Source organism: Pituophis catenifer, unplaced genomic scaffold (assembly GCF_029215685.1).
Source record: "Pituophis catenifer annectens isolate HBS135680 unplaced genomic scaffold, rPitCat1.0.hap2 SCAF_1, whole genome shotgun sequence".
Taxonomy (NCBI): Eukaryota; Metazoa; Chordata; class Lepidosauria; order Squamata; family Colubridae; genus Pituophis; species Pituophis catenifer.
In genome coordinates this window covers 40,613,757-40,626,723 of record NW_027256881.1, presented here as the reverse complement: position 1 = coordinate 40,626,723, position 12,967 = coordinate 40,613,757, and the positions used below count along the sequence as shown (strand labels likewise).

The following is a 12,967-nucleotide window of genomic DNA, read 5'->3' as shown; positions in this document are numbered from 1 at the left end:
ATAGTGTGTTGGTCCTGCAGCCGCAAGGTGAGGCTGATGTCGGGGCGTGACTGGCCTGGCTGCGGGGATCTTAAGGTAAGCGAGTGTGGGCCATGTGATGCAACTTCACCCCCCTGCCTCACGGCAGCGGCACTGGTGTACCACACAGCCTCCTGCCCCACTGCAAGGAAGCAGAAAAGTGGGCCTCCCATGTACTCTTAAAGTATATGGGGAAAAAATAAGACATTCCCCAAAAATAGTACTTATTTTCACTAGTGCCATAGTGCTTATTTTGTGGCTCAAAAGAAAATAAGACCCGGTCTTATTTTTGGGGAAACACGGATATATCCTGTGTATAAAATTATGATAATTTTAAGCATAGTAAATTAGCTGTTGGGAATTAGGCAAACTTTCCCACCCATGGACTCTACAGCACAAATATGGTACCATTTCCCCACTTTGAGATTTCAGTCTATCTACATATATAACTTTTTAGGACATTTCAAGTTGGTTGATATCCATTCATTCATTTTGCACCTTTCTTATTTTTACAAATAAGGTAGTGAATGTATCCAACACACCTTCCTCCTCCTATTTCCCTACAACAACAACCCTGTGGCGGGAGTTAGGCTGAGAGAGAAAAGAATAGGCCATTAATTGCTTCATAGGTGAGCCGCCTAAATAAGACTCTAAAAAGCAGATTTTACGATATGTGAGAATTATAATAATGAAATTCAAGTAAAGTGATGAAAATTGTGGCCCAATGATAGAAAAAAATATCACAATTTTCAATAATCTTGTTTGGTTCTTGCAGATTACATAGCCATTATGTTACAGTCAGCTTGATAGACCTGAAGTCTATCTGAATCAAAGGCATAAAAATAAGCAATGTTCTAAGATCTTTTAATAAGGAAACAACCATTTAACTTACAAAAGCAATTAGGTTGAGTTGACATTGCTTATGCCCCAACAAAATAAAACAGAGGAGAATCCATGTCTCAGTGCTAAAGCATCTGCTTTGCATGAAGAAGGTCCCAAATTCAGCCCTTGGTTTTAAAAGAATCAGGTGATAGATGATGAGGAGTTTCCCCCGTGACTGACAGTATGACTGGCAACCAACATAGACCTGCCTTCCTAATAATTTAGGAAGCCCATTTTTAATAATTTAATAATTGACCTAATAATTTAATAAATTGTTGAATAAATTTATGTATTTAAATAAACTATTAAATATATTTAATAATTAACAATAATTTAGAGAAGTCTATTTTTCCAGACTTCCTCTAAGGACTGTTTCAGCACCTGGATTGGAGAATTTCCTCCACCTTCTTGTTTTTCATGCTAACTGAGATATATGGGTGGGAAGTTAATTTAGCCTGAAACAGTTTTTGGGTTATTTGGGACTAAAGTTAAAGTTTTAAGACTCTACTTAAAATATCTACTGTCTACAACTCACAGCAGTGACCGGTTTTGAATGACACATTAATTCCATCTACTTTGACCCAATTAAGCATCTCACATAAACATGATTACTTAGTTGTTGATCTTTCTCTCAAGACTGTAACTTCCAATATGTCAGGAAATATTTTCATAAAATGTGTACATTTTGTGTAATTAAAGCCAAATGGAGAAAGAATATCATGTCATCATGGTTAAGATTAGTAATGGCTAAGAAGATGGTTTCTTCATCCTTGAAACTAAATTGGGTAACTGCATGCTATCACCTCTGTAACTCATTTACTCTGACGCCAGCTCTACTAAATCTGTATTGGTTGCAACCAGTAAGAATTAAATAACAGCAAACCTACAAAAAAGAAGGCAGTGATGTAAAATATCTTTTACTATACAGTGTCAACAAGATTTGTCAATCTAGGGCTTCAGACAGGACTTTCTGAGTCCTAAAGCTCTTTATACACAGTCACTTGAGGTCAGGCAGGATATATAAATTTATATTATTATTATTATTATTATTATTATTATTATTATTATTATTATTATTATTATTATTATGGTTGGTTGCCTAGTCAGCCAGATGTTTAGACTGGATTGGCTATTTTTGTTCACTAAATGAATCTTTCCCAAGGTCCCAGAATAAGCGGATGTTGATTTTTAATAATATATGGCTGCTTCCATGCTGTCATTCCTTCTTCCTGTTGGTTCTCTTCTATTAAGAATCCCAGGTCTTGTTTGCCACAATGGAAGGAAAATGGCTTAGAAGAAGGTAATTTCAGCAGAATCCTTGGTTTTTAGTTACTGACTTTAACCCATGGGCTGGAGTCCTTCCAGAACAGTCTTTCTCAACCTCAGTAACATTCATGCTGACTGGGAAATTCTGTGAGTTGAAGTCCACACATCTTAAAAAGTCCGAGCAAGTCAGATACCCTCCTACTGATCTGTATTTTGTTTTCCCATACAGAGATATGGACATCATCCTCTCTTTGGTCCCAGGCCTGGGATTAATGTATTGGAGAGTTGCAACCATCATGCTAGGTTTTAATAGAGATAGTCCTTGACTTATGACTAGTCATTCAATGACCGTTTAAGGTATAACAGACCACCCAGAGCTATTTACGATCTGGTTTTGAAGCTCCACTGGCCACCACCTTCCCACAATCACGTGATCACATTTTGGATACAGCAATCAAGCTGCATTTACAGCTGTTTGCAGAATCACATAGTAATGTGAGTGCAATCTTCGGCATTTTTTGCTGGAAACTGGCATTTATTTCTAGTTTTTGGAGAAAAATGCCCATTGGGTATTATGGGTTTACCTGATGATTGCCACATTCACTTAATGTCAGTCACAAAAAAGCTCGTAAAATTGGATAGAGTCATGTGATGATCCATTTAAGGACCTCCATGACTTACAACTGCGATTCTGGGCTCAATTACCATTGTAAATTGAGGACTGCCTGTAGTTGTTTTAGTCGGGACTGTATTGTTTCATTTTGTTTGTTTTTAAGTGTTTTAATTAATATTATATTTTTTAAGCTGCCCAGAATCCATTAAAGTAGATGGCTATATTAAATCATCATCATCATCATCATCATCATCATCTGTTGGTTTTTGAAAGAAGTGCTGGTTTCCTTTCAATTCTGACATTACTGTCTATAATTAATGGTTTATATCCCTTTTTGACATTAAAACACAAACCATGAGTGCATTTTTTCTGTTTCATGAAAAATGTTTACAGTCCAGTCAACCATGAATATAGATACTGATTTTTTTCTAATCAAGAAAGTTGGTTTAGCCATCTCTGCAAGCTCCATCATTTTCACCAGTCATTTCTCCAATGTGGGTGGTTTGAGCCTTTCCATTTTTGAGCATGTAATATTCTGGCTGAAGTTATCATATATAAAAACAAAGTTCCATGATTTTTTTTCTAGTTGTCTGTCCATTAGTTTCAGCAAAAAAAAAAAAAAAAGTTTCTGATTCTAATTGTACTTTAATTTTGGGGATGGTTTTTGAAATCTTTTTATTTGGCAACAACTTTGAACAGTCATTGAATACGTGGTTGTAGGTTGAGGACTACCTAATGCCTTGCCATTTTTTATAGTTTCTGCTAGCAGTATAGTTAAACTCTGACAACTTCTTACCCATTACCAAAAAAGGCAAGGATAAAGACTTCCACATAAACTAGGCAAGGATAAAGACTTCCACATGAAGCTAGGATAAATGAAAAGTAGGGGTTTCATTTCTTTTTATTAATCAGGCCTGTCACAGAAACCAACAACTCTTTTACAATATTTTCCTTTCTGTTTCTACTGATATCACACACTGTTGCAACTCCAAACTCTTAATGGCAGTGAATGATGTTTGGGGGGTGGGGGTTAAGAAATATAATACCCCCCCCCCAAAAAAAACATACAAAATGTAGATGAGAGGTCAGTGTCAATTTGACTATATCTTCTGGAGATAGAGGAGATAAATTTGGGGCAGAACTGTCATTTTGCGCAGTACAGATAGAGACTCCTAGACACGGAGCCACACATGCAGTAGCTTAGGAGTCTGAATACTTTCTTTCAGGTCTGTTGCTGCATCTCTTATCTGTTCATGAACCATGTGCCACTTGAAAGGGATGAAGTAAATGATACGAGATTGACAGGCCATTTATCATCACATCTGGTGCTTTGTGCCACATGGACCAAGCTAATGTGATTTCCATGCCTGCAGTCTGTATGCATTAAGTCTTTAAAAAGCATTGATTCTGAATGTTCTGTAGGTTTCAGAAATAAGCAAAGCTCTACTAGTACCTCTTTGTTAGGCTACTTGTTAGTAGAGTAGCCTAACAGCCTAGAGTAGCCCAGGTGGCTCAAAGGGCTGAAGAAGAAACACTTGTAGTGCATCATGTTTTATGGGGAGTAGAATAAAATTAACCAATTACAATATTTATTTCTAAAAATTAGACAAGGCCAGGTTTGTAATTAAAGGGGTAGTGCCCCAAGGTTAATGCTGCTTAAAGATGAGCTGAATATTAACAAGAGCATATGGATAGTTTATCCAATTATCAGAAGTCATAATCCTTGGATAATATTTCAGTATAATATAAGTCAGGGGTAGAATTTTCCTATTTTCCGCTTTGCCTGTTCTTTGAGAACATACCCATTGTCCTCTGACATTTAGGATCTAAACAGCTATTTGCCATCTTGCAGACATGGTCTTAGTGAGAATGGGTGAAAAGGCAATGAAATAACACCTCCTTTGTCCAAAAGATCTTCTATTCCAATAATACATATGATCCCGTTGACGTGACATTTCCACAGGATATATGTACTATAAGAAGTGCTTTAAAGGTGTATGTATTTCAGAGGCTAATGCCACGTGAAGGAGGTTTGATGCAGGTTGAAAAGATAAGATTAAAATAAAGTGGTATATGAAATGACTAAAATGTGTAATGTTGTCTTTCAGCACTAGAAAAAAGTTCCTGAATGGTACTTATTCTAACATTTTAAAAGACAGTCACATTAAATGGTAATACCCCAGCTACCCTGAAATAGGCTGATTTGGAAAATATACACCCTGTTGAATGTATGTCATAGCCCTGAGAGTTGCTCATATAAAAGTGCACATATTTGGGAAATCGGTAATTGCCTTAATTCTGCATTGATGTGACTTGGCATTTCCCAAAAAGGAAGTTAGGATGACCAATGTCAAAGTTAGGCAAAGAGACAAGATACTAACAGCGCCATATAAAAATGAAATTGGCTTACAGCAGTAAAACTGCACCTTAAGCAATATTACTGGATCTTACTCCTGCATTAACTGAATTGAAATGAGAAACTTACATGTTTCATAACCATTGTTATTATTATTATGGTTTGTTGTGTGGTCACCAAGATGTTCAGACTGAATTGGCATTTTTAACTGTCTATCAAGTCCTTCCCGATGACCTGGGATATGGAGATGTTGCTGTTTGATGGTATTAAAGGTATCATCACAGTGTGTAAGCTGTTCCGAATAAAGCTGTCTTTTGCAATTGCCTGATGGTGACTTTGTCAAGGCCAAAGATGTTCAAATGGTGCTCTGTTTATTTTGGGATTGCACCCAAGGCACCTATTACTATTGCTTTCTTCTGCTACACTCATTCTATTTCTATTTGCAGGTATTTGTATTTTGTTATCTTCCCCAGTTCTTTCTATTCTATTCTGCTGTCTCCAGACACTGCCACATCCACTGTTTATTATATATATTAGTATTGTTGCAGTTCAAGTCATTTCACACATTATACCATGGCAATTTATGCATTATTACATGGCAAAAGCAGGCTACTCTACTATAACCACCAAATGAACAAATAACAATAAATTGTAACCCATCTTTGTTCTTTAACATGTTCTTGCAATCTTCTGTTTGTCATTGATCAAAAACCAGTATCTTTCTGTTTCATTGACTCTTTGTTGGAGATAATTGCCATGAGAGCATTGCATTGCAACCAGCAACCCATACCTTATGAAGCAAGACAACTAAATGATATGCTTATACTGAATTCTTAATGCTGATGTTGCAGAGTTTCCTATGGAGTTGCAGGGTTCATAATTGCCTATTGGTTCCTGGCTTCTGAACCAGAGGTGGGTTTCAGCAGGTTCTGACCAGTTCTGGAGAACTGGTAGTGGAAATTTTGAGTAGTTCGGAGAACCGGTAGTAAAAAAATCTGACTGGCCCCGCCCCCATCTATTCTCTGCCTCCCAAGTCCCAGCTAATTAGGAGGAAATGGGGATTTTGCCTTCCCCTGGATTGAGGAGGAAATAGAGATTTTACAGTATCGTTCCCCTGCCATGCCCACCAAGCCACACCCACCAATCCATGCCACGCCCACAGAACTAGTAGTAATAAAAAAAATTGAAACCCACCACTGTTCTGAACCCAGCTCTGAACCTTCCCTGCTCTCTGTTTGAAGCAAGCATTATAGCACCTACCACCATTCCCCATCCTTTAATTACAGTATTGAAATCTTCTTTGCACAGTCCCCGGCATATTTTTCTAATTCTGAAAAGCAAATGTAGTGAGCAAACACTTGGGCAAAATGATGACTCTTCTTCTGTGGGTCGGCTGGATGGACTTTCTATTTTCTTCCTTCCTCAGTTACCAACCACAATTCACAAGATCAGCAGTAAAAACACTCTTACAGGTTGAAAACTGCTGTGGGGGGTAGGAGGGCAAAACTAGTGGCTGAATGAAAGCGCCCTTTAATTGCATGAAAAGAGGGAAAAGAGGAAGAAGAAGAAAAGCCAGACTCCTTCAGGGCAGCACAAAAATCACAATCCTTATGAGAATAATGACAGTGTTACCGTCATTAGGGATAATGGCAACTACGTGCTTTCAGGCAGAGGAGACGCCGTATTTGTTCTAAGGTTTTATTTCCTGGCTTTGTAAGTTTAACGTCAACTAGGAGTGATGCAGTTCAAAGGGGAGGGAGTAACCTTATTGTAGTCTTTTCATTTCACGGTTTTTTAAAGAGTTTATCCAATTATACTATACAGATAATAGGATTCATGTGCCTGACTTAGATATGATCAAAACTATACACAATGTTAACAAGGTTATCCTGATATGTTGAGGAGGAGAAAAAGGCCTTGTTTTTAATGACGGCAATTATTTTAATATAGGATACGTGTTATATTTAATAAAAGATAATCCTATGTATGTGATTTTTGAACAAATCTTCACAGCACCACTGATTTAGTCTAGTACTGATTTCTACATTGATGATGCAAGGATCAGAGTCACTGTGTGAAAATCTTTGTGGAATTTATGTTAGGAAGCATTATTGCATAAAATACAGCAGATGATTCTCGTGGAGATCTGGGACAATCTCAGTGTTAGTAGCTTGCCTAGTATTTGTTTGTTTAATTTTTGCTTTAGTAAAGGAAATACCAAAAACAATGAGCTAATTCCTAGCTATAAATTCCAACTGAAAACGTCAACACGGTGTAAATTATGACCTCAAACAGGAACAAAAGTCAAACGTTCAATTTTTAATTCAGTATTTATTACATTCCACCTCACCCCATGGCTTTCTTCCAGTCAGTTGTTTCAAGAATAATCAGAGCTGTAGTTGTTATCCCAAGACATGAATGTTGCTTCATTTCTTACCTAGGACTAAGAGATAATCAAAATATGAATCAAATATGATCCTCCTTAATTTGCAAATGTCATTATTCTATATCTCTTTGAAGTCCTCCATAGAGTCCCATTATGTAGGTTTCATTGATAATGTAATATAATTGACTTGCAATAGTTTGGAAACTTTGGTTAAAGCTTATCATAGGTAACTAATGTAGGTGCAATGTTTGCACCATGTTCAAGTAAAAAATGATATTATGTGAGAGAGAAAGAGAAGTATAACCATGGCCAAAAGTTATGAGCAATGTGTCTGATGATAGCTTGGAGTCGGGATTTGAATTCCTAATCATAAATACTCTGGAGACTTACACCTTTTGTCACCTAGAAGTCCTTAGACTAGAAGATAGGAGATGCAGTGCAAATCTATAAAACATTATCTAACCCAGTCACAGGAATTATCCTGCTCATTCAGGAACCCTTATTAATGCTAGGCTAAGACTACAGATCTGACCAATATGTAAGATAGTGCATTAAACAGCTCTTGTTTTAAATGAAATGTGTGTTACATGCAGTTACCTGGATTATTCAGCACTTGATTACCACTTCTGTAGATTTGACAAGAACAGACTACGGGTATAATGTATTCAATAATTTCTTCTTGTAGGGTTTTTCTTTTAAAGTCAGTATGTAATTAATATATGTATATTTTGTAAAGGATAACGGAATTAATTGGATATCATCCTGAGGAGCTGCTGGGCCGTTCTGCGTATGAATTCTATCATGCACTGGATTCTGAGACTATGACCAAAAGTCATCAAAATTGTAAGTCACCCTCAAAAACTATAATTATTAGGTGAAGCATGAGTTGAACATGACTCTAGTCAGCCAGGATAATCATCATCATCATCATCATCATCTAGATTATGAGCCTTATGTCTCTTTCACAGAAGCTTGCATGTCAGGGACCCCGGTTGGAGTTGTATTTCTACAGACATCTGTATAGAAGGCTACATGTATGTCTCCAATTTCCTGTAAATGGTGCGATTTGGAAAATAATTAATGTTGAGAACCAATCCTTTCAAAAAGTGACCATATTATTTAAGAAAACAAAAAGCTGGAAGGGCCAATTTTTTTTTATAATAACTTGTGCATTACTATTGTCACTAGGTCAGGAGAGAATGCAGATAGACTTCCTGCACATGGTCGAGATTAAACAAATGTCTCTTTCCTTCTTATTTGAGGGGGAGGAGTTTTAGGTGTTAAGCACCTATTTATCAATAAGCAAAAATTGGTAGTGCAATCAGAAGGAACCTCTGGTGTGGGATATGCTTAAATTGATAGGGGAGTTTCATGTGACTCTGAAGCCACATTATCCATTGCTGAATTCAACTATATTTATATTTATATTTTATATTTTATTTGATTTGTATACTGCCCTACTCCCGAAAGACTCAGGGCAGTGAACAGCCAAACAATAAAATGCATAGATACAAAAAATTTAAAAACCAGATAAAATCAAATTAAATCATTTTGGCCCAGACAGATTAAAACACCCCAATAATTTAAAAACAGATTAAAATTTACATATTAAAAAGAGGGAAGAGATTAGGCCAAGCCCGCCTGGTAGAATAAAAAGGTCTTCACAGCGCGGCGGAAGGTGCGCAGATCCGGGATCCTCCGTATCTCCGGGGTGAGCTCATTCCAGACAGTAGGTGCCCCCACCAAGAAGGCTCTCCCCCTAGGGGCTGCCAGTCGACACTGTTTGGCTGACGGCACCTGGAGGAGTCCCTCTCTATGAGAGCGTACTGGCCGGTGGGAGGCTATTGGTGGTAGTAGGCGGTCCTGTAGATAACCAGGTCCTAAGTCATGGAACGCTTTAAAGGTGGTAACCAAAACCTTGAAGCGCATCCGGAAGACCACCGGGAGCCAGTGCAGCTCGCGCAGGAGAGGTGTTACATGGGAGCGCCATGTCACTTCCATTACCACCCGCGCGGCCGCACTCTGCACCAGTTGGAGCCTCCGGGTGCTCCTCAAGGGGAGCCCCATGTAGAGAGCGTTGCAATAGTCCAGGCGGGAGGTGACAAGGGCATGAGTGACCGTGCGTAACGAGTCCCGATCCAGAAAGGGATGCAACTGGCGAATCAGGCGAACCTGATGAAAAATCCTCCCGGTCACGGCCGTCAAGTGCTCTTCTAAAGACAGCCGTGAATCCAGGAGGACGCCCAAGTTGCGAGCCCTCTCCATGGGGGCCAATGATTCGCCCCCAATAGTCAGTGATGGCGCCAACTGACTATATCGGGACGTCGGAAACCACAGCCACTCAGTCTTGGATGGGTTGAGCCTGAGCCTGTTCCTCCCCATCCAGATCCGTACGGCCTCCAGGCACCGGGACATCACTTCAAGGGCATCGTTGGGGTGATCCGGGGTGGAGATGTACAGCTGGGTGTCATCAGCGTACTGATGGTACTCCACCCCGAAACCATGGATGACCTCGCCCAGCAGCTTCACATAAATGTTGAACAGGAGAGGCGAGAGGACCGACCCTTGCGGCACCCCACATATGAGGGGCCTCGGGGTCGACCTCTGTCCCCCTGTCAACACAGACTGCGACCGATCAGAGAGAAAGGAGGAGAACCACCGCAACACAGTGCCTTCCACCCCTAACTCTTCCAACCAGTGCAGCATGATACCATGGTTGATGGTATCAAAAGCCGCTGAGAGATCTAACAGGACCAGGACAGAGGAGCACCCCCTGTCCCGAGCCCTCCAGAGATCATCAACCAATGCGACCAATGCCGTTTCCATGCTGTACCCGGGCCTGAAGCCCGACTGGAACAGATCCAGATACGTCATTACATCCAGGTGCTGGGGAAGCTGTTGCGCAACCACACTCTCAACAACCTTCGCCACAAAACGAAGGTTGTAGACCGGACGATAATTTACCAACATTGCCGGGTCCAGGGAAGGCTTCTTGAGGAGAGGCCTCACCACCACCTCTTTCAAGGAGGCAGGAAAGACACCCTCACCCAACGAAGCATTTATAATCCCCTGGAACCAGCCTCGTGTCACCTCCCAAGAAGCCAGCACTAACCAGGAGGGACACAGGTCCAATAAACAAGTGGTCACGTTCAGTCTACCCAGAATCCTGTCCACGTCCTCAGGGGTCACAGGATCAAACTCATCCCAGATAACATTCTCAAGACCTGCCCCAATCCCTCCCCCTGAGACTACCCAGTCAGAGTCCAGATCTTCCCGAATCTGAGTGATTTTGTCATACAGATATTGAACAAAATCCTCGGCTCTACCCTCCAAGGGGTCCTCCCGCGCTTCCTGTTTCCTCATTGCGGATAAAGGTGAATACATGTGTCCCAGGATAATGTTGTAAGATTCAGTCTGAGTGGTCACCAGGTCTTCCAGTTTTCCAAACTTTCTTACCAATGACTCAAACTCAGTGATAGCCTCACATTGCAATGAACAAGGACATTGCATTCAATTTTGCAACTGCTATGATTGTTGGCTGAGCAGGGACAAAAACAGCCAGAAAAATGATTGAAGCCTGGGAAACAGGCCCCTTGTCAGTCAATACGAGTGCTGCCTAACGAGTACTTGGGAGTCAAGGATGCAGTGGCAGAAGGCAACAATTAATTACTTAATAGACAGCCATCAATACTCTAATACTCCATTCATGGCATAGGGTCAGGTTATTTCTGTCCACCCAATTAAATTGGGCAGTAGTGCATTTCAGGTCTCCTGGGTCAAACAATATCATCTAACAAGGCCAAGAAGCATTCCTTCTCAGTAATTGTGCTGCCCTTTGGAATGAGATACTGTATCCCCAGACATCCATTGGCTACCACTCTAATATTGTCTTTAATTTTATTCTATCCACCTAATAGGGAGTCTTTAAAAATTTGACTGTTGTTCCAGGCCCCCCATTAGGATGCTTGTGGAGCCCCTGTTGGTTATGTTTTAAATTACAGGGAATATGTTTATCTGGATATGTAGGATTTTCTCCTTTAAGCCCCTAAGGGTTATTCTGTACTCAGAATATCATAAATAAACAAACAAACAAATAAATAAATACCCTTGCTAACTGTGCAATATATCTGTGAGTTTTTAAAGCACCATAAAAGTTATTACTGCTTTTAGCTTGTAATTGGAAAGTCAGTTTTTCTCAAGCAGAAAATAAATAAACAAAAAACTACCTTGATGTCATTAAAGTAAGAATGGTATTTGATAAATGTTATAAATACTAACAGGAAATGGGTAAAAGGATTTACCCATGTTAGGGATTTGGCAGTTTGGGGGGTGGGGTGGGAGGAGGAAAGGGCAGAGGAAAAAGTGGAGGGTTTTATGAAACTATAAATAAACAAATAATTGTGTGAAACATGTTACAGGAAAAACAATCTGAAGAATTCATATATGGGTACCAGTCTGCTGAGTAATACAGTGAGTTGTCAGAAAAAGAAATAAAGGGCTATTTAGGTTACTGAATCCAATCCCCTGCTCAGTGTTTTGGTAGAGGCAGCTCAGTGGCTTAATAGAGATGGAGTCTGCTCCAGAGGTTTGAGTCCTAGCACGGTGAGCTCCCATCAATCACCTCAGCTTCTATCCACCTAATAGTTCGAAAGCATGTTCTGTGTAAGTAGATAAATAGGTACCACTTCAGTGGGGAGACAAATTGGTACTCCATGCAGGCAGGTAGATTCCTGCCGGCTCTGAACCTTCCCACTTGCAGCACCCATTTTCAAGACAAGTCCAGAGAAGGGAGGGGACCTTCGATAATGCTGCAGGAAAACTGCTTGTCTCCCTCTCTGATGCAAAGTCAGCTTGCCCTCCTGTGGCACACCTTGGGAAGCACGTGACATGTCCTACAATGGAGCTGGTAAATGGTCAGCCAAACTACTACTTTGTAATAGCATTGTGGTTTCCTGGCTAATGCAATAATACCATATGCTACTACTAATAATAAAAATAGTGCTTTGGTGGAGAAATATTAGAGACCCTTTAAAAGATGTCTATTTGCCAAGGTTCAGAGAGCTGCACAAGGCACCAGAAGGCCAATCTATGGATGGCCATGTTTTAGAAGTCTATAGAGACTCATGCAGCCACGCTGTATAAACTCTTCCTTTCTTAATGCTTGTATATTTAGAACAAAAAAGATTAACTGCACAATCCTATGTATGTCTCAGAAATCAGTATGACTCAGAAGTCATTCTCATCAAGATTTATTAACCCTCAGATAAATGAAAGCAGGATTGCAGCTTGTTCTATTTTTATTGCTGCCCGTTCTCATCTCTCTTAGTTCCTTTCATATTGTTTCTCACTGTAGCTTGTAACATAATATCTAAAAATAAATGCTAATTATAGTTGCCTATACATTGTCATTGCAGAATGGTGTCTTAATTTTCCTATGGCTTTTCCC

At 39.8% G+C, this 12,967-nt stretch overlaps 1 protein-coding gene across 2 annotated transcripts in view; it reads left to right on the top strand.

The window, feature by feature from the left end:
- The window catches only part of EPAS1 (endothelial PAS domain protein 1), a 111,986-nt gene that overhangs the window by 81,502 nt on the left and 17,517 nt on the right, over positions 1-12,967 (top strand). For both annotated transcript variants that reach the window (XM_070932357.1, XM_070932356.1), the window contains exon 7: positions 8,258-8,364. In XM_070932357.1, the coding sequence (XP_070788458.1) occupies positions 8,258-8,364 (107 nt within the window). The remainder of the gene's footprint in view (positions 1-8,257; positions 8,365-12,967) is intronic.